At 33.7% G+C, this 21,032-nt stretch overlaps 3 protein-coding genes and 1 pseudogene across 3 annotated transcripts; 2 read left to right on the top strand and 2 right to left on the bottom strand.

Annotated features, from left to right (window-relative positions):
- Window positions 1-497: 497 nt before the first annotated feature.
- LOC123896672 lies at window positions 498-2,616 on the top strand (annotated as a pseudogene).
- Window positions 2,617-4,227: 1,611 nt separating this feature from the next.
- Window positions 4,228-8,158, top strand: LOC123894079 (probable transcription factor PosF21). The gene is made up of 5 exons (XM_045943956.1): window positions 4,228-4,494; window positions 4,667-5,410; window positions 6,711-6,843; window positions 6,971-7,055; window positions 7,459-8,158. The coding sequence occupies exons 2-5, from the start codon at window positions 4,731-4,733 to the stop codon at window positions 7,869-7,871; spliced, it is 1,311 nt and encodes a 436-aa protein (XP_045799912.1). The 5' UTR covers window positions 4,228-4,494; window positions 4,667-4,730; the 3' UTR covers window positions 7,872-8,158.
- A 1,048-nt stretch (window positions 8,159-9,206) lies between these two features.
- Window positions 9,207-17,170, bottom strand: LOC123894077 (electron transfer flavoprotein-ubiquinone oxidoreductase, mitochondrial-like). The gene is made up of 18 exons (XM_045943955.1): window positions 16,718-17,170; window positions 16,555-16,631; window positions 16,356-16,462; window positions 15,578-15,659; window positions 15,400-15,508; window positions 15,169-15,215; window positions 14,992-15,066; window positions 14,645-14,761; window positions 14,122-14,190; window positions 13,351-13,443; window positions 12,615-12,717; window positions 12,215-12,339; window positions 10,868-10,917; window positions 10,698-10,764; window positions 10,360-10,439; window positions 9,785-9,913; window positions 9,627-9,693; window positions 9,207-9,501 (listed from the first exon to the last, which is right to left on the bottom strand). Exons 1-18 carry the CDS (start codon window positions 16,959-16,961, stop codon window positions 9,418-9,420), a joined length of 1,725 nt encoding a protein of 574 aa, XP_045799911.1. The 5' UTR covers window positions 16,962-17,170; the 3' UTR covers window positions 9,207-9,417.
- A 631-nt stretch (window positions 17,171-17,801) lies between these two features.
- Window positions 17,802-20,458, bottom strand: LOC123894076 (protein STRICTOSIDINE SYNTHASE-LIKE 13-like). The gene is made up of 4 exons (XM_045943954.1): window positions 19,822-20,458; window positions 19,071-19,355; window positions 18,726-18,893; window positions 17,802-18,356 (listed from the first exon to the last, which is right to left on the bottom strand). The coding sequence occupies exons 1-4, from the start codon at window positions 20,190-20,192 to the stop codon at window positions 17,957-17,959; spliced, it is 1,224 nt and encodes a 407-aa protein (XP_045799910.1). The 5' UTR covers window positions 20,193-20,458; the 3' UTR covers window positions 17,802-17,956.
- Between the last annotated feature and the right edge of the window lie 574 nt (window positions 20,459-21,032).

The raw sequence follows: 21,032 nt of genomic DNA, 5'->3' as shown, positions 1-21,032 counted from the left end.
GACAACAAATATGTGACACAACTTATCGCCAAATGGACAAGAGATAATGTGACACAGCTTCTTCTAGTCCACCAAAACCAGCAACACTCCATCCATCTAAGCCTCCTTCAATCTTGCTTAATACATGAATATTATTGTAATTTTCCCCTTCCATTCATTCCATCACTTAGAAATTTGAGGACCTTTTTTGGGTGAATGGATATTTTTTACTAGTTCACGTTCTATTTAAGTGTGAACCTTTGAACTTTGTTACTGGGTATTCAATTGTTTATGTATATGAGCCAACATTAGTGCAAATGTATGTAGATGCAAAAAAAAAATATCGCTTGAGGGAGAAAATACCAGATGAATAAATACTTGTACTAGAAGAAAATTGTTGCAGTGGGAGTAAGAAGTTGCGTATTAAATAAAAATGTGAGTATTGAGTAAGATATGAAAATGGATTTCCTGCTGTTACAGTAGGACGATGTAACAGATAAGGTCGTCCGATCATAATTATGTGGCTGAGGTAATTTCTAATAATTTTGTGAATGAGTTAATTTGACCCGTCTAATATGATAATTAACGGCTGAGATGCAAAATAGCATGAGACGGTGTGTTCTTGCACTATAACAAATCCTGATTCGTAAGATATAAGTGAAAAAAACTCAATTTTGTAAGTTTTAAACTCCTCTCATGAACTGAACATGTTCACATGCATTAAGAAATTAATGTGGACATGACAGAGATTCAAGTAAACAAGCCTCTTCTCATTGTTACACCTTCCCATGAATCAGCAAATAGATTGGTGTGCAGATTAGAGTTAGAAGTGGTGGACATGATTATGAAGGGCTATCTTACAAATCTTACCTTTGTAAGACACCCTTTATCATGATCGATCTCATCAACCTCCGTTCGATCGAAATTAATCTTGCTGATGAAACAGCTTGGATTCAGGCTGGTGCAACATTAGGAGAACTTTACTAAAAAATTTCCAAAGCAAGTAAAGTTCATGGATTCCCTGCAGGTAATTAGTTTGACTTATTTGAAATTATTTGCAAGCACAAACATTTATGCAACTATTTGAGAGAACTAATAAAAATAGCTTATAACTTCGATAAAAATAGTTTTGACTTTTTTTTTTAAAAAAATTGTTATAAAAATAGGTTACACATAAACACTTATATAATATATGCTTAATTAAGTTGTTTTTTTCCAAACAGGAGTATGTCCAAGCGTTGGCGTAGGTGGTCATTTCAGTGGAGGTATATTTGGTGCCATGGTTATGAAACATGGTTTCGCAGCAGACCAAGTTGTTGATGCTTACTTAATAGATGTAAATGGGAAAATTCTTGATAAAAAATCAATGGGAGAAGAAGTTTTTTGGGCTATTAGAGGAGGTAGTGCCACTAGTTTTGGAGTCATTCTTCCATGGAAGATAAGGTTGGTTAGAGTTCCACATATTGTTACTGTGTTCAATGTTCAAAGACATTGGAACAAAACAAGGAGCAGCCAAGCTCATTCATAGATGGAAATACATAGCACATAAGTTGCATGAAGATCTTTTCATTAGAATTGTTGCTCAAAATGCTGGTGCAAATTCAAAAACAATTCAAGGCATATTTAACTCTCTTCCTTGGAGAAAAAGATAAGTTAATCTCTACAATGAATGAGAGTTTTCCTGAATTAAGATTGCATTAAAATGAGTTGGATTTAATCAGTTTTGTATTTAGCAGGATACAACAAAGATGACCCTATAGAACTCTTGCTGAACAGAACTACAAGCTACAAAAGTCCATTCAAAGCCAAGTCTGATTTTGACAAGAGCCTATACCAGAAACAGGTGGAGAAGTTGGAGAATACTTCTAAATGAAGATACAAAAGCAATGCTGATAATGGAGCCTTTTGGTGGAAAAATGAATGAAATTTCAGAAACTGAAATCCCTTTTCCACACAGAAAAGGAAACTTGTACAACATACAATATTTTGTCAAGTGGGATGAGAATAAAATTGAAGAATCCAACAAGCATATAAAGTGGATTAGAATGGTTTATCAATACATGACACCTTATGTTTCAAAATCTCCAAGAGCTTCATATTACAACTTCATTCAATGCTTATTATGTAAGTGCTTATGTATAAGTTATTTCTACAACAAAAGATAAAATAAAGTCAAACAAATTTCATACAAGCTATCTTATAGACATAAGCTGAAAACAGCTTTATGCACATGTCGTAAGTTGCCTAACCGTAGAGCATAGACTTGTAAATAAGGGGCATAAATTGAATGAAAGATCCATGATTTTAGAGAAGAAAAAAAACCACTACAAGATGTTTTGCAAAACCATTCACCATAATTTACACCAGAATTGTCTCTGCTTGACTTTGCCACAGTTTCATGTCTTTGTTTTGTTTTTGACATGCAAAAATGTATTTTGATTCTGTAGTCAGCATACAAATTTGTTGCTAAACAAATATTATAACTACAGGTTAATCCTTTACAATTATAGCCCTATTAAAATTTTCATACAGAACTAAGAAGCCATTTTGCATAAGTAGAATTAGAAGTGGTTATTTGTCATAAATAACCTCCTGATATTTCTTGACATAGACTATTTCTACACGGGGATACCTTAGAAGCCAAAAGAAAAATAGTTACCTATAGATACACTATAAAGCTTGTGGGAACATTCTCATGAAACACTAACACATAAGACACCAGACACGATCCTGATACTAGTAGTTATAATCTAAAAAACCAGAAGTGATTGAATGTAATACATGTGTTAATGTCGTGTCAGACACTAGACACACATTTAATCTGTAGTGTCAGTGCTACAGTACATAGATCTCAAGTGCTGAAAAGGCAACATGATAACTATGGTTTTAATAGATAAGGTCGTCCGATCAGAATTATGTGACTGAGATCATTTCTAATAATTTTGTGAATGAGTTAATTTGACCCGTCTGATATGATAATTAACGGCTGAGATGCAAAATAGCATGAAACGGTGTATTTTTGCACTACAACAAATCCTGATTCGTAAGAAATAAGTGAAAAAAGACTCAATTTTGTAAGTTTTAAACTCCTCTCATGAACTGAACATGTTCACATGCATTAAGAGATTAATGTGGACATGACAGAGATACAATGCAAAAGCATTGTAGCCATAACCAGTTGTTAGGTATACACTTGTATGTAGTATTTATTTATTTATTTTTCTTTTCTTTGGACAAAATTTTGTATACCCTCCAATGCTCCCCCTCTAGGTGTCTCTCAAGATTGTTGACAATAAATAAATTTTTCATCTCAATTATTGATCTTAATCTTATCCAGAACCAGTTGGGTTGAGGGGTTTTGACCCTCACTTCACTCTTCAAAATTTTACGTTTTCTATCTGTAAAACTAGTAAACAAAAATAAAAATCTACCAACTAGGTTGTGTATGTCTGTTTGTCTCCCACAAGATGACAAACAAATATTCAAAAACATTACTCCTCCTCCGTCTCACAAAAATATTATATTTGATCATTTCGCACATATTAAAAAAAAGAGAATAATAATTTTATCAAATTAATTACATTAACTATTGATTGATTTTCATTATCATAATGCAAAGTTGAAAAAAATTGAAAATAATAATTGACGTTGTATTGAATCATACATTGACATCAAAACCTTCACACTTATATAGAAGGAACGGTTGTAACCGTCAACGTGATAATTGGCAAGTAATGCGAAGGACTGCTAAGATCAATTTAATTGTCCTGGTAGAGGGGTAAAATTCCGCATATTTTAATAGGGGGTAAAATTCCGCATTTTTTAAAATATGGAGATAAAAATGCATTTAAGACAAAACAATTATTTAGCACACCTTTTCTAGTATAGCCATGGATCCAAACTCTAAGCAACTACTATGTAACACAATAATTGATTTGAACCGTCTAATCTAAAATAAACTGAAAAATATTTAATACGACTAAGATTAGTGTCATACAATCAGAACGATTGAATCTTCATGTACAATTGAGAACTAAAACAATAATTATGATAAAGATTTCAGTCCAATAGTCTTATAATAGATAAGAAAAATGATATTTAGAGATCAAAAACTTATCGCCAAATATTTTGTGTATTTTTTTTTTAAGCAATTTTTTGTGTATATTTAAAATGTGTTATTGTATAAAAAGAAATACTAGATAAAGATAAATATATTCTATATAAAAAAAAAAAAATACATGAATAGATAAAGATGGCATAAAACATGTACCGTAGAAATACGATAGAATAGAAATACAATACATGTGTTTTTGTCTGTCTGGGTTTCATTCGTTGTCGTTGACGAGAATTCATGTCTTGAGTTCGAAGCTTCATTTTTATTCATTCTCTCTCTCTCTCTCTCTCTCTCTCTCTCTCTCAGATCTCTTTTCCATTTCATCAAAATCAATTCCCATTTCTAGGGTTTCATTCTATTCTCCGATCTCCCCTTTCTTCGCTGATCTACGCCGCGCAAAGGTACTCCTATTTCCCCATCATTTCAACAATTAAATTGTTAATTTTTTTCATTACTTTTTCAATCTTTGCCTTCTATTTTTAATTATTTTGCAATGAACTATATTATAATGAACATGGTTGTTTAAAAATTTGATTTTTTTTCCTTCTTTTCAATGTATTGATTTGTCACTAGGGTTTTGAAGTGATTGAACTGGAATTGGAATTGGGTAGAGTTATTTAGGGTTAAGGAATATTGAATGGAAAAGGACAAATCTTTGGGTCTTGGTGGTGGTTTTCCACCTCCATCAGGACGATATTCGGGTTATTCACTTCCTGGAAGTGGTTTCAATGTGAAATCTGAATCCTCATCGGGGGCGTATCCTCTGCCTGTTCCTGGAACCAGCTCAGATTCTAGTGGCTTTAGTCATGATATTAGCAGAATGTCTGATAATCCTCCAAGAAATAGAGGTCATAGGCGTGCTCATTCCGAGATTCTTACCTTGCCTGATGATATTAGTTTCGATAGTGACCTCGGTGTAGTTGGTGGTGCTGATGGACCTTCGTTCTCTGATGATACTGAGGAGGACTTGCTGTCTATGTATCTTGATATGGATAAGTTCAATTCGTCGTCTGCAACGTCCACATTTCAAATGGGTGAGGGGTCTAATGCTGCTGCAGCATCAGGTTCCGCACCAATGTCAGTAGGGAAGGCATCAGGTGCAGGTACCTCTTCTGGGGAAAATATTGCCAGTGGTACTACTAATGAAAGGCCCAGAATTAGACACCAGCACAGCCAATCTATGGATGGGTCGACAACCATCAAACCTGAGATGTTAGTCTCGGGTTCAGACGACATGTCTGCAGCTGATTCCAAAAAGGCAATGTCAGCAGCCAAGCTTGCAGAACTTGCCTTGATTGATCCCAAGCGTGCAAAAAGGTATTATTTCTGGACAAGTCAATTTTTACCCTAATGTTTCTTAATTATTTTACATAATCTTTAGTAAAGAAATCCTACATAGCAGAACACTATATTCTTTTTGCAAATGTTATATTATGTTGTATGATTTATTGGTGTGTAAATTAGCATTCATAGATTAGGTGTTATATAAGCTGCTAAACATGTTGTTTACCAAATTAGCACAAATCCCTAAAATCCATTGCATAGATGTAACATAATTTTCGGCAAATGCAAGCTTCGAGGCAGAATAGGATTTTGGGTTTTAGAAAATTGTATATTAGAAAAAATCTCAAAAATGTAACTGTAGATTGATTCTAGAAGACCTATGTATAATACAAAAGTGCCTTCCTGATCAATTCATAAACACAAAACAAGGCATGACAAAACATGAACCACAAGAAATAACAGTATACTGTATGAGTATGTTTTAACTAAATATTGTTAGGTTTTGGTATACCCTATAATTGATATTTATGCGCATAGATGACATGCATCTGTTTAGCTGTTTAGTTATATTAGAGATGTAACTAGCTTAGTTCAGTTACAACTTCTATTTTAGAAATATTAGAGACAATAATGGCAGCAATAATTAAACCTTTAGACTCAATATATTGAAGGAAATAGTGAAAAATAAGGAGGCTTGGAAAATTGCAAGATTTTTCTGAAGTCTACTAAAAGAAAATGTTGGAATAGCTGCTGTATGACTAGAAAGGCGCATGTCAAGTTGTTAGGTCATTCTCTTTTGAATGTTTTGTGAATGCTAGGTAAGACTAACTACAATTGACCCATAATGGGTCCAATCCTTCCCTAGATGCTGTCATGGAAGTAGTTCTATAGCACCCGGGTTGCGTTTTATTTACTTGAAGGAAAATGTTGACATCTCGTTGAAAATAACACTAGTTAGAGTTACACACTTAACAGTAACATTGTTTTGGTAGTACTAGAACAGTAATTGCCTTTTAAAACTGTTGTGTGGGTGTGGCTACTCTTCCAAAAAATCCCATCATTAGGCTTTTTGATCTTCCGCCCTCACTCCAGCAGGTATCAATGAAATACTGTTTGGATAAAATGGCACCCCTGTAGAGTGCACAGTCTCTACGTCTTTTTATTGTTATAATTCCAGTTCATCAATATATGACATTATCCCCTGGGAGTATTTTGTTTTATCTACTGCAACTGAAAAGTGGACGGTGTTTGGACTATTTTCTGTTTTTTCTTTCTATCTATCTCCTTTTTGGTTTGAACGTCAACAAACACTACTTATAATTGTGTGTAACAGGATCTGGGCAAATAGGCAATCTGCGGCAAGGTCAAAAGAGAGGAAGATGCGGTATATTGCTGAGCTTGAAAGGAAAGTGCAGACATTGCAAACAGAGGCAACATCTTTGTCTGCACAATTAACTCTCTTACAGGTATTGATGTGTGTGCTTGTTATTCAGATGTAAATGCTTTGCTACTACCAATTACTATATCACTTTCTGGTTGAAAAGCTAATAGGCGGACTATATATTAAATGTATTTTGGTCGATTTGTGAACAGAGAGATACAAGCGGACTGAATTCTGAGAACAGTGAGCTGAAGCTGCGGTTGCAAACCATGGAGCAACAAGTTCACTTGCAGGATGGTATGCCCATGTCATTATAAATGTTTCTGTAGCTAGTACTCTGCTGCTTTAATTGCTTGTCTTTCTAAATCTATCTCGGAAAAACTATTTATCTAATGCAATATATCCGTGTAAGATATCATTGCAACTTACAGTATGATATATACATTAGTCAGTTTTTCCGGATAGATTAATATATATTTATCCTAGGTGAAGGTGCATGTTCAGTGTGAAGCTGGCTGCAAAATTTTGTTGTTGGGTTGGTTTTTTGTGGTTGAGTAAAGCTGAAATGTGCTATTTTACCTGAAATTTGAGTTTCATGTCTTTTAATATACAAGCAAGAGAATATGCAAGATGAACAGTTAACCTTGGTTTTGGCACTAATATTATGAGAAGTAATTCACTTTTTCTTTTTTCCTTGTAGCTTTAAATGATGCATTAAAAGAAGAAATTCAGCATTTGAAAGTATTGACTGGGCAAGCTATACCACCAAATGGAGGACCTATGATGAACTTTGCTTCTTTTGGAGGGGGACAGCAGTTCTATCCCAATAATAATCATGCCATGCACACTCTTTTAGCTGCACAACAGTTTCAACATCTCCAAATTCATCCTCAGAAGCAGCAGCAGCAGCCGCATCATCAGTTTCAGCAACAAATACAACAACAACAGCAACAGCAAATACAGCAGCAACAAATGCAGCAGCAGCAGCAGGAACAACAGCAACATCAACAGCAACAACAATCAGGCGACTTGAAAATGAGAGCAACTACACCTCCATGCCCCAATGATAATCCTTCATCAGATGCAAATCCTTCGGCGGCCAAGGATTGTTGAGAAACTGTGCATTATCGTATAACTTTAGATTCCCCTTTGTCTCGGTGTCCTAGTTGTTGTGGGGTGCAGCCTTGTTCTATTTTTTATTCTTAATCAGTACAAATGTTCGTAGTTACAGATTTAGAATTATGTGTTGGCAGCGTTGCATCTTTGTTTTGTATAATACTAAAATTTGTTGGCACCTTAGTTAATTGTCTATCGATATATAGGGGTTGGGATGATTTTGTCAAATCTCCAATAGGCTTGTTTACTTTGTTGTTTGAGATGATGTACGATCACCTTAGGAATTGTCCCTTCTATAATTTAGCATTTCGCCATTGGACAATCAACCAAAGGGGTAGATGCTTTCTCATTTGGTTGATTTGAAGTTCTTGCATATTACCAATCTTAGTTATTTAATCGAGGTCAGAAAGTTCGCATTTAAATAAATCTTTTAAAATAAATTTTAAATGCATCTTCAATTGTACGCAGATTGATTTGTGCGGGTGGTCGATAAGATTGCATGAAATCTGTTTTCCTCATTTTTCATGCTTGTCCGATCTTCTCTATTCCGGGTAGCTTTGCAACTCGTGCTTTGAAAGATGGATGTCAACAAATTGGTACATTGCACAAATATTATCAATGGGCAGTGCATTGGTTAGATACTGCCCTTTGTCTCAGGGTCTTAATTAGCTATGGTTATACACTAAATCTCCAATTGTCTCAGGGTAGGGATGTTTGTTAAGTTTGCCTCCGGTTGTTTTTCTATACACTAAAAGATTTCGCCACTGTTCTTTTTTTAAAATATCAAAGGACCATGTCCAAAAGGAGGAGATTTCTCAAAACTTTCAATAAAAAGTTTAATCTCTTAATAAATTTAAAGAACGGCGTTTATAAGCCCTTTTTTTTCTTCTTCTAAGTATCAACTATTACACAATAATAAGTGCTTCAAAGAGAGGTGCTGCTGTCAAACATGTGCCCTCAACACATCAAATATTTCTACAACCTTCTACCATTTGATCTATAATTACGAGACTGAAAACCTATTTTTGAAAAGATGTGAGGTGAAACTAATATTCAGCTGTGTATCCAAAAATAAATGAAAATGACTACATTGACATAGAATATTTAAAGGTCGAAAAACACTAGACAACCATAATTTTTATGAAAATGCTAATGAGTGTCGAAAAAACATTCTTTAATTAGTCAAGAAAAGCAAAATCGTACGGGAAGTTGTGTATCCATTACATTAGATAGAGACAAGCTTAGTTTTTTTAAAAAAAATTACCTTGTTCGAAATATTAAACGTTATTTATTTTTTTTCGACGGAATTAAACAATGTTATTAAGACCTTAATTTACACAGAATAGTCTAACATGCTTGTTGTCTTTAAGATGAGGAACCTTAGCAACTTATTCTGTTTCACAAATAACATTTTACTGCAGTATTACATCTTTTAGAAAGAAAGCGGGGCCATAATGCAATTGTATAATTCAGGAGAATGCGTTAACATTAAGGAAGTCACAATTTTGCGGGGACAACAATGTATGACTACTAACTCCCAGATCTACATAACTGAGTATCCCGGGCCTCCACCCCCTTCAGGCACTGTCCACTTGATGTTTTGCTTTGGATCTTTGATATCACAAGCCTGAATATCAAAGCAATGAATTAAACCGTGTAGGATACAAAAGATTTGAAAATATTTGATGAGTAGAGATTAAACATAGAATCCTCCAAATTTAAACGATCGCTCAAATTGGTCTGAAAATTTACCTTGCAATGCAAACAGTTTTGAGCATTAATCTGCAACTTCAGTTTATTTTGCTCAGCAGCAACGTACCTATATTTGAGAAGGATAGATGAAAAATATCAGAGAATGATTCAGAAACTAAAAATCCTTTTGAAACCAAGCTTTAGTAAGTGGGCATTACTCGTATACTCGTGCAGGACAATATCGTGATTCAGGAGCAGCATACACCGGTAAATTTGTAAGTTCAGGAATCTTTGGGTCTCTCAATCGAAGGTGTGGAGGTTGATCATGCTCATGATTTGTGTTGCTTCTGTATATAAACTAAATATAAATGTCTATGAAGCAAATGAGCTTTTCACTATGCATGTTGACTAACAAAAAATCAATAATTTCCAACATTATCCTCATTTATCAAATTCCTAATGAGAGAAGACACAAGCAATTACTGCATATATAAATCGGTGCACATTTATTCTGCAGGCTCTTTTGCCTAAAAATTAGGATATTAAGTGTAACCTGCTGTATAAATGAACTGATTGGGTTTAAATTTGAGTTCTCCCCTCTACGACACCTCAATACGCTCTCTTTGAGAAGTTCTTTAAATTACAAGAATAGAAATACAACCTTGTGACCTTATATAAATCTTAGAGTGCAACTTTGAGAAAACCTAGCACCATCCCTTGTTTCATTTCTTTGAAAAATGATTGCATTCAATTCTCAACAATAATCAATAGAAGGCAATTAATGTTGCAAAACCTGTGCAGGGAGGTAGGTACATCAAAGGACAAGATGCCATCGGGCTTTGGATAGTGAATTGGAGAATGCAACTGTGCAGCCTGCATTAATGTCAAAAGAAAATACTAGGGTCACACAAACATGGTAAATGATTTGCAGTGTTTTACTAGAACAAGAAACAAACATAATAAAAGCAAAGCTCACTAATATATACATATATTCAATGAAAAAAGAATCTAAAATATCCTTTATGCTGAAATTAAAAGGACCATTTTGTACCAGCTAAAAGGTGGTAAATAGCATGTACGTAAATAACAAAATTCATTCACAAGCTTAGTTTCTTGAACAATGTTTCTTACATTTGTAGCTTCATGATCAGGTTTACCATGCTTCAAAGTAATGGGATGCCTCCCCTTGAGTATGTAACTGACAAGAATAGCACAAGGGTAAGTGAAGTTCCAAAACAAGAATAAAGGGAATACAGGAAATTGTACTCTCCAGTGTTGAACTGTAGAAGTTTAAATCTTACTGTTCCAGACCACTTAAAGCCAGTCCTGGAATAAGCCCATACTTGAAGGCCTACAATGAGAGATAACACTAAAAGGTAAATATGGCATATTAATTTGACAAACTAAAACATACCATATATTTAAGTATCACAAGAAATGAATTAGGACAACTGTGAGGAATTAATTATAATTACACATTGATCTTTCTATTATAATTTATAAATATTTTGTAAGTGTTGAGGTCCTACATTAACTGGAGATATGGTCAGATCAGTCCTTATAAGGTTTGGACATTTTTCACCTCTTAAGCTAGCTTTTGAGGGCTGAGTTAGGCCTAATACTCAAATTCTAAGATCGTATCACAGAATATCCTAGTTCAATTATTGGCCCATTATCTTTGTTATTCCATCTGAGGGACTTGAGATCCATATTATTCCACCCACATTTGTCCACAATTTAAGTGTGTATTTCTGAACGTGAGGGGATGTGTTGAGACCCTACATTGACTAGATATATGGCCAAATTAGTCCTTATTGAGCTAGTTTTGGGTTGAGTTAGATCTAAAGCCCGTAATTCATCTGGTTCAAAAAACATAAAGCCCATAATCTATGAGTATGTTACAAGATTTACTTTACTTTCACTTACAAGTAACTTTGATATATATAAGTCCCTAATAAGCTTCGAAATGGTCTAGGATGAAATAACATTCTTCCTACAAGTTATAAATTTATAATTAGTTGCTAGGAATTTCTCATAATCTTGGAGAATTCCAGAGTTACCAGCATAGTAGATTCTTGGTTATATGCAAGACAGATATCTAGCAAGTAATATCATGGTTTTGAATGTAGCCGAAAATCCTACCATGTAATTTGTAATATCCAACTTCCCATATGTTATATGTTAATAAATATGAGTTTAACAGACATACATTGTCAAAGTGGTTTTACACTGACATCCAATATGTGCTCTCTATTTTTCCATGTTATATCACCACTCTTACGATGTGGTTATAATAAGAATGGAGTGATGTCTCAAAAAACAAATTTTCACTGGAAGTCAGTGTAAAATGAAGTTAAACTGACAGTGCATATCCTCTAAATCCATAAAAAATAAGCAAAGGCATAAAAGAATTCATCTGACAAGATAATGGTGATTTATGTTTTAAACAAGCCGTGCCACCTATAGCAACCTTATACTTATAACATTATTATAACTTATTCAAAAGTTACCAAATAGATATATAACTATCTAAGATGAGATGGGCTCTTAGGTCAAGATTTTAAAAATGAAAGCAAAAATAGCCTGAAAAAAAAATGAAGAGAGGGAAAGACAGAAAAGTCAAAGTGACAATGAATAGCTTCACTAACAGGTCGGTAGTTCCGAGCTTTATATAGTTCTTCCCATATCCATGAATTCCTCAAAGCATCCCAATATGTATTCATATCTAGACCTTCATTAACCGCACCAAATGCAGCTTCAGCTGCAAGCATTCCTACAAAAAGAAGTGCTGGTCCATTAGATGTATGCAGCAGAAAATCTGAAACGTTTTTATTTGCATATCACATTGAAGTATTGAACCATCAGCAACTCGCCATATCCCAATATAAAGTTGATTAAAGTAAGAAATGATGGGTTGACTTAATAAATATAAGAATAGAGAAGACCTTAAAGAATCGTACATTCCTTAAATTCCCTTGACCAAAACTTAAAAAAAAAAAAAAAAAAAATCAACATTAGCAAAAAATAGAGCAAATTTCCATCCTCTACCTGATTTCATTGCTGTGTGAGTTCCCTTTATCTTAGGCACATTCAAGAAGCCAGCTGAACATCCAATAATTGCTCCACCAGGAAAAACTGGATATGGGATAGACTGAAATTTAACTAGAATCACGTTTGTATTTAAAAAAAAAATGTTTATTGTAACAAAAAGAAATAATGCATTGGAACCAAAAGCAGGCAATCAAAGATTAATATGATAACGAAGAATTAATCTAGCCACCACTCTTTGAAAACTTGCTCTTCATGAATGTAAGACTCATCTATCAATAATAAAAATAACAATCAAGCCTTATGTCTTATGGACCACTGTAACCGTTAGCAGGCATGTTTCTCAGACTATTAAGCATGGACATTTCAGAAAAATTATATCAATGTCAGACACAAGGCAACACTTCCAAAGTACATGGACTGTCGGACACGTAAAGTGTTGTGTTGTAATGTCCATGTTTTAGTCCCCATGTTTCTTGCCCCATTTCTAATTTTATGTTCAAACCGGTTAGACCTCACCAAATACAGCTAAATTTTGCATTAGAAATCTTAAAAGTTAGGAGTATCCATTTGGCACCCTTCATCTTAGTACACCTGTAATAAAAGACCTCTTGTGGCTTCCCATCTGTGGGACATAAAGGTAAAATAATACTCTACATTGTTTTTTTTTTACGGAAAAATACTCTACATTGTTTTCCAATTGTAAGATAAGGAATGTTATTTATTATTTATGTACCTGAAAACCACCTTCATTTAAAGTGCGAGCTCCATACTGGATAACTGTTCCGCCTTCCAGATATGGTTTGATTGCAGGATGATGCTTAAGTTTCTGGTCAAACAAACAAGACACGGGGGATAAGGAAGGAAGGAGCAAAAAACTCATTAACCGAGAGTAATGATAAGAATAAGTAATGTAAGTTCTAAGATTTTTAAAGTGATAGTGTATCAACAAAACCAACCAGCAAAAGTTTCACAAAAAGATCCAAAACATAATTGGTGAATTTGGCAAGGTAAACGACTCATTACTCATTTCATTTACACAAGTTGCATAAATATACATGCACATTAGAAAAATGAAGCAACCCAATTTACAAAAAGACGGAAAACCTACTTAGAAGAGGCTAGAAGTGGCTTCGCAGGTTAAACGTACAAACCCTTCTTTAGAAGAAACAGTATGTACCTTAGAAAACACTGACAGACTTCCAAAAATCCCAATAATTTAAATTGCATACATAAAAATGCATCCAAGAAATTCCATTTGTTCTAATCCTAGAAAGTTGGAACAATCAACTTAGACAAGACATGGAAGTGGCAAGCCAAGTTAAATACCACAAAAACCACGTTTTGAATATTTTCATTAAAAGGAATAGTACGTCTCTTAAAACACTTAGGCACATGCCATACAAAACAGAAAAAACCAGTTAAAGAGAAATGTTAAAATGGTTTGTCATGTTATAAGAAAATTATTTATGTGCTTTAAACATGCCTAGAAGGGAAAAAACTTCACCTGGAATTCCTCATAAGGATTCATGAAAGGATTCTGATAGTTCAAAGCAACCACAAGGCCTAGAGCAATCTGTCATGATGGAAATGGAATTCTTGACATGAAGAATATATTGTCAGCATAAATGAAACTAAAAATTAGCAGGAAAAGCTAAAGTTGTACAGTTCAGTCAGAGTTTGCAAATACAGCTACAGGTGATTTGTTAGCAACTTGGTAAAACAGGTTTCTAGTCAGAATAGAAAACCATGAAATAGTGAGAAAAACGGATTCATCAAATTGAAATATATCATTGTGTTCATAGCGGTTTTCAAATACTTTCTAGGAATGAGCAATCATCAAGCTTTAAGACTAAACTCAAACATAACAATGTACACTCAAATAGTCTAGAAACAAGTTGGATTAAATCAGTGAGGTTAGTATTGTGCTACATATGTATTTTTGTAGTGTTTATTTCAGATATAGATAACAGAATAATACTGACTGTACAACAATAATTACAGTATGGGGTAGTAACTGTCCGTCTTACTTGTCTGTCTTTCATGTGATACAGAAAAGATCCTCCATATGTTTTATGATCCAAGGGCCATCCTAATGTGTGAAGTACTGCACCAGGTTGATGCTTTTCCTCGTCAATTTCCCAAACCTAAAAGTACAAGTTTCAGAATCCAAGTGATGGTGGCAAATAAGATCAATGAGTTTCACCCATGATTTTCAATTATTAGATTTAGAACAGTCAACAATCAAATACTCTTCATGCATATATAATTGAATAGGAAAGCAGAATTGTGACAGATTGCACATGAAAAATAATGAAGATGATCTTTTTTTTTTTAAAAAAAAAAATCTCTTTAAAAATAAGTGAAGTAGTTATACCTCTTTAATTCCCAAAGCATATGTCTGATGTTCTGCACCTCCCTTCTCTCTCAGGTTGTACTTTTTCATTATTTGCTGTAGGGAATACAGGGATAGGGATAAGAGATTTTACCATCAACATAATAATTGACAGAAAAAGCTAGAATCTATGCCAATCCTAAAATTTAATTTTCAAACCTCTGATAGCGATCCTCGACATCCCTCAGACAGAAGTGTCATTCGACCTAAATGTGATTCAATATTTACATAGTTAACAACTACACCTCAGAAAGAACTAAATACTTGTTCAAACCATAGACAAGCTGCTGGAGCAGCTAGACAAGCATTAATTAGTGAAACCTTTTTGCTCCAAGAACCAAGACAAAGCACATTAACATGTGTATGAGATAAAGAAATGTAAAATGAAACCTTTGATCTCAACACCACGTTGAAAATTCTCCTTCTTCGAACCATCTTTTGAAATTCCCATATCATTAGTTCCAATACCGATAACTTTGTCGTTAGCATCGTACAATATCTGCAAGGAAATACACCTGTAAACAATAACAGATATGGAGAAGCAACATCCAAACAAATGCAGAAATACCTCACTAGCAGCAAATCCTGGGTATATCTCCACGCCTAACTCTTCAGCTTTTTCCCCCATCCATCGTACTAACTGACTTAAACTGTAAGATGGTCCATAATCAGTTTTGAATTTTACATCAATTAAAGAGAAACATAATAGAAGCAAGAATGCAACAAAAAAATTGTTGTTTTTTGTTTCCCATAGGTTCCCTCGACCAGAGATAATCCTATTTGAGGCATGTCGGACACTAAATGTGGGTACCTCTCCCAATCAGGATTCAAACCCTGGTCGGCCACGTTGTAGGAGTCTAGCCCCTTTCCACTAGACCCAACCCCCGTTAGTAAATTTTTTTATTTAATAAACACGGAAATTAAAAATATAAGAGCTTAATTTATCTTCCAATTTTGAATTTTACTTACATCAATCAATGAGGAGGGAAAATTGAAGCAAGTATGTGACAGGAAGATTTTTATTAAAATTATAAAGAGCTTCATTTATTAGGATTTAGGATTTCATGTCATCGGACAGATAACAGATTATAATATCAGCAATATTTATACTAATCTAATAGCACAGACCAAAAGTTTGATAAAAATAAGCTTTTTCCAAAGATTAAAACACCATTACACTTGAAATCAAACACATCAACTTCTAAAGCTTAACCAAAAACAAAAAAGAAAGTACCAATTTTAGCATAGTAGATTCAGCAATCATGTAATAAAATTCAAAACTGCATGCATAATTTAAACTCGAAAAATAGTATAAAATGAATATACATGTCATAAAAAGTAAAAACCTTATTACATAGTTCCCTTCATTGTTAAAAGGACTCGGAAGCGAAATTGCACGATTCTTAGTCAAAAACCAAAACTTATCAGAGGAAACCGGTGTAGTAATCGGAGCCTGCAAATTCAACAACATAAAACCTCAATGCAAGTTACAAATCAAACTCACTTCACCAATAACCACCAAATAACAAAAAAAAAAAAAATCACCTCTTGCTGCTTCCACTGAGGAAGAAGCTCATTCAACGCACGAGGTTCAAAAACATTTCCAGAAAGAATATGAGCACCTGAGAAAAACAAAACAAAACAATGCAGAAATTGTTGTGAAGATTTCGATGCAGAAATTGCGAAAAGAGAAACGAATTTGACTTACCAACTTCAGCGCCTTTTTCGAGAACGCAAACGGATAAATCGGTGTCGTTTTGGCGGCAAAGTTGTTTTAATCGTATTGCCGCCGATAAACCGGCGGGACCAGCTCCGACGATAACGACGTCGTATTGAATTGAGTCTCTGATCGGTGTTGTGCAGAAATTACGAGAGATTGGAACCCTAGAATTGGAAAGTGTGGATTTTAAATTTGATTTTGATTTGAGGAAGTGAGAGATAAATTTGAGCATTGTTAAGATTGATTTCTAGAGAGTGATTAGTAGTAGTAGCAGTAATTAACTAACAACTGAAAAATGATAGTAATTTGGTGAATTTGAACTTGTTTGTTCCAATTTCAATCATAAAGTGTTCATCATCATCATTTTTTATTAGTATCAATTTTTTAAAAAAAATTAATGAAAGCAGATAGATACAAAGTTGCGTCACGGATTAAAATTGCAGTGCGTTGTGTCTGACGTGTTCATTCAGTTTATATCTGCAAATTCATTTTCCCTGTGTTGGTATCTTACACTTCCAAAATTGTAATTTTAGAGAATTTTAGTTTATTTTTATAATTTTTTTTTTTTTTTTTGCGATTCCAACTCTGAGAAGATTTTGTCTTTTTAATCATCCTTGAATATGTTGACTTATACAGTAACTGTTTGGATTAAATAATATTTTATTTCTATAATTTTAGCGAATTTCAGTTTAATCTTTTCACTAAGCATGTCATGCATTTTAAGTCATAAGTCAACGTATTCAACGACGGACTAAAATGACGGAATCTTCACATTACATGATTAAAATCATATATTACTGGAGAAAAAACTGACTATACTAACAGTGGCGTTGACTCGGATTACAGAGACGTTGACTCAGATTAAATGACAATGAATAGACAAATTTGACATAGAAACCAAACATAGCACAAGAGATTAAAAAAAAACATGTGATCGAACTAGTAAGCATTGAAATTTTTTCGAAAATCTGATTTGAGAGATTAATTTTTTTTTTTACAATGACTTGGGAATCAAACTCAGAACTTATAGCGTATTATCCAAACCCTAGACCAAACATAGAGGCATGGAATATTGGAAAAATAATTATTTGATTAAAACTGAAATGTTGTTACACAGGTACAGATTAAGCAATCTACCATTTAATTTTACCAGAAGGAAAATTCTAATCCAAGATACAAGAGAAATTTAATTTAATTTAATGCATAGTACTAAATTAGCCAAAGTTTTTAAGGGTAAGGTAAGGTGGAGATGTGATTATGAGCTACAGTTCCAATCCAAAGCTTCCCATTCATCTCTTTAACTTCACTTACCAACTTCATCACTTTTCCTTCTCTATCTTCAAGAACTTCAAGAATATTTCCATTGTCATCTAAACGTGTAATCACAGTGTACATTTTCATCCCCATTGCTTTAGCCAAATACATCATTCTTATAGGCAAACGAAAGTAAATACTCCTTAACCATGGATTGTTACTCAAAACCTCTTGAGCTCCAGTTCGACAACAATCTATTGCCACCCAAAATTGTCCTTTTTCGTTCATTCTTACGTTGTCCGGAAATCCTGGTAGATCGGCTACATGTTCCACTGTTCCGTTTTTAGGACCCTCCATCCAAAGTTTCATTAGCCTGTCATTCAAAAAATTTAAAAATTAATTATTAGTTGCTCGAACCTAGATTCTCAATAGTTGTTGTATGATGTTGTAGTTGTAGCGACAAATTAAATTTAACGGTTCATACAGCTGCAACACTATACTAAATTCATAGAGGATTCAATTTCGTGTTTCTCATAGATTTTTTAAAAAAAATGGGCTGCAACATCGATGTAAAAATTGCGATGCGACCATGTTTGAGTTTGCATTATGTCACATTCACATTAAACCTTATTCTATGTAATATTTAAGGAACGCTACTAGACCACAACCTTAAACCTTGTAGTGTTCCTTAAATTATTGTCACACAGACTTGAAACCAATTAAGAAGATAATTAGTAGAGACCTGCAATTGGTGGTTTCAGTAAATACAAGGAAGGATTGATCTTTAGAAAGTTGCACTCCATTAGGAAAAGCAAGACCTTCCAAGACAACATGAGTTGTTTTGGTTGGAGGATCATATCTAAGTAGCCGACCCGTTGCTTCTCCTTCCAATAATATAAAAAAGTGCGCACTGCAAACAAGTACACATCATCATAACTTAACATTCGACAATACACACATTCATTTACTCAGCATAACAGTGGTCGTTGAAATGAGATCAAACAGTTCAAATTTTAAATCTGAACTGTTTAATCTCAATCCAACGATCTTGAAAGATACAAGAAATAAAAGAAATAGAAACAATTACACTCGATTATATCTTTTGCTTGTGTCCGTGAAAAAGATAGATCCATTCTTATGAATATCAAGGTCATTTGCAAAGAGGATAGGTTTTCCTCCAACATGGGTTGACAATGGTGTAGCTAGTCCCCCATTTGGTCCAACCTTAAGAAGGCCATAATATGCATCTGCTATGTATAAATCTCCATTCTCTTTGTCAAATCTCAAACCAAGGGGACGCCCACATTTTTTTTCATGCTTCCATTGCTTATAAGTTGTTGAGTCATTTCCCCTCACACAAATCTTCTCAGTCCTTTAAAAATAGCAAGTGTCATTAGCATGAACATACATCTTTGTTAAAATTTATTTTTGTAAATAAAATAAAATAATCATTCTTCAAAGTTTTCATCCGTTTGTTATAGATTAAAAAAAAAATTAAAATGAAAACTGAAGATTATTATTTTCTTTCTAAGAAATTGTTTCAGTGACTTCTCCAAACGATCGTTTTTTATAACGTTTTTTCTTAAATAAAAGAAGTGATATATTCGTTATATAAACAAACACAAAGCAATTTCTATTTTGTTTTTTTGAAAAAATCTAAAATAAATTCTAAATTATTGGATATTAAAACTATTTTTTTATAGTCCATAGCAAACGGATCCATAAATATATACAAACATAAAATTTAAGAATTATTGAAATTGGATTCTCTAGTCGTATACTTGTATTTTAAAGCTGATAAAATCAAATTAGATTACTAGTTACTTGATGAGACTCACCAATTGGATGTGACAACTGCAAATGTTTCCCAACCCAATTCTTCCCCCATCCATCGAACAACGCGGCCATCGGCTAAACCGGTGTACGGACCACGGCCCATGTTGTCAAATTCGAGTGACTCCGGTCCAAATACTTCATTTTCAAATTCTAATTTTCCGTGCATTCCTAGCCTGCTCATGTTGTCTCGAGGCCAATTCTTCATGACTTGTTTATATGGTGCAATGTTGTGTTTCACAGGTCTAAAGTTGTGTCCGGATACCGGACCCAGATGAAAAGGGTCCATCACAAGAAAACTCAAAACAAGAAAAATAGCAACAAGATAAGGGTGTTGGAGAAATGTTTCATCTTTTAGTAGGTTTTTCTTCTCCATGCATAAAAATTGTTTTGAATATGGGAATTTGGTATCAAAGATGAGAAGGTAAGGTTGTGTGTTGATTATACAACTAGCTAGGTAGAACTAAAAGTACTTAGCTTGGAAGAGTCCTTATTTGAAAGGAATTTTGAGAGTTGTAATGTGTGTGTACGTTGCTCATGACAACATATAAGGTAGAAATTAGGTTGTCTATTGTTGAAAGCATGTGTTGCTCATGACAACATGCATTTATGTTTTATTTGGTCTAGTAATAAAAGGGGTGTGAAAGTAGGAGAGAAGAAGGTATGTATAAGGAAAAACAATGATGTAACTCGTTAGTTGTTTGGTACACAAGAAATTGAAATCATGTGAATATATATGGCAAGAATCGTTTTATTTAGGATTCAAATACGTCACCATATCATGTGAATCATTGCCAACATTTTGACTTGTTGATGTGGTAAGTCACTGTCCATGTGTGTGTTGACTTTATCAAAATCGGTGGAAGGTCGGTCTTTTGTAAAAGAGGTTAAAGTTATGGGGCCAAAAGTGCTACTATAAAAGTTAGGGTGTCAAATTTGGAGGTTTATGAAAATTAGGAGACCAAAAATACAATTTAACTTTTTTTTCCTTTTTTTTTAGTCCATAATAATAACCTACATTGCATATGTTGCACCTTAAAAAAATTGTCTCAATACATTATAATTTTGTGTCTCTTTTAATACTTATTATCATTCTTTTTTTTTTTACTCTTTTTGATCATGAGACAATCAAATGGAGGAAATAATTTTTTCCTTATTCCTTTAATTTAACTCAATATTTCTTTTATCTTCTTTTCTACTAATTCAAACAATTTGC

Source organism: Trifolium pratense, linkage group LG7, assembly GCF_020283565.1.
Source record: "Trifolium pratense cultivar HEN17-A07 linkage group LG7, ARS_RC_1.1, whole genome shotgun sequence".
In the NCBI taxonomy this organism is placed as follows: Eukaryota; Viridiplantae; Streptophyta; class Magnoliopsida; order Fabales; family Fabaceae; genus Trifolium; species Trifolium pratense.
Note: the sequence above shows the minus strand (reverse complement) of the source record. Positions and strands in the feature narration are given on the sequence as shown.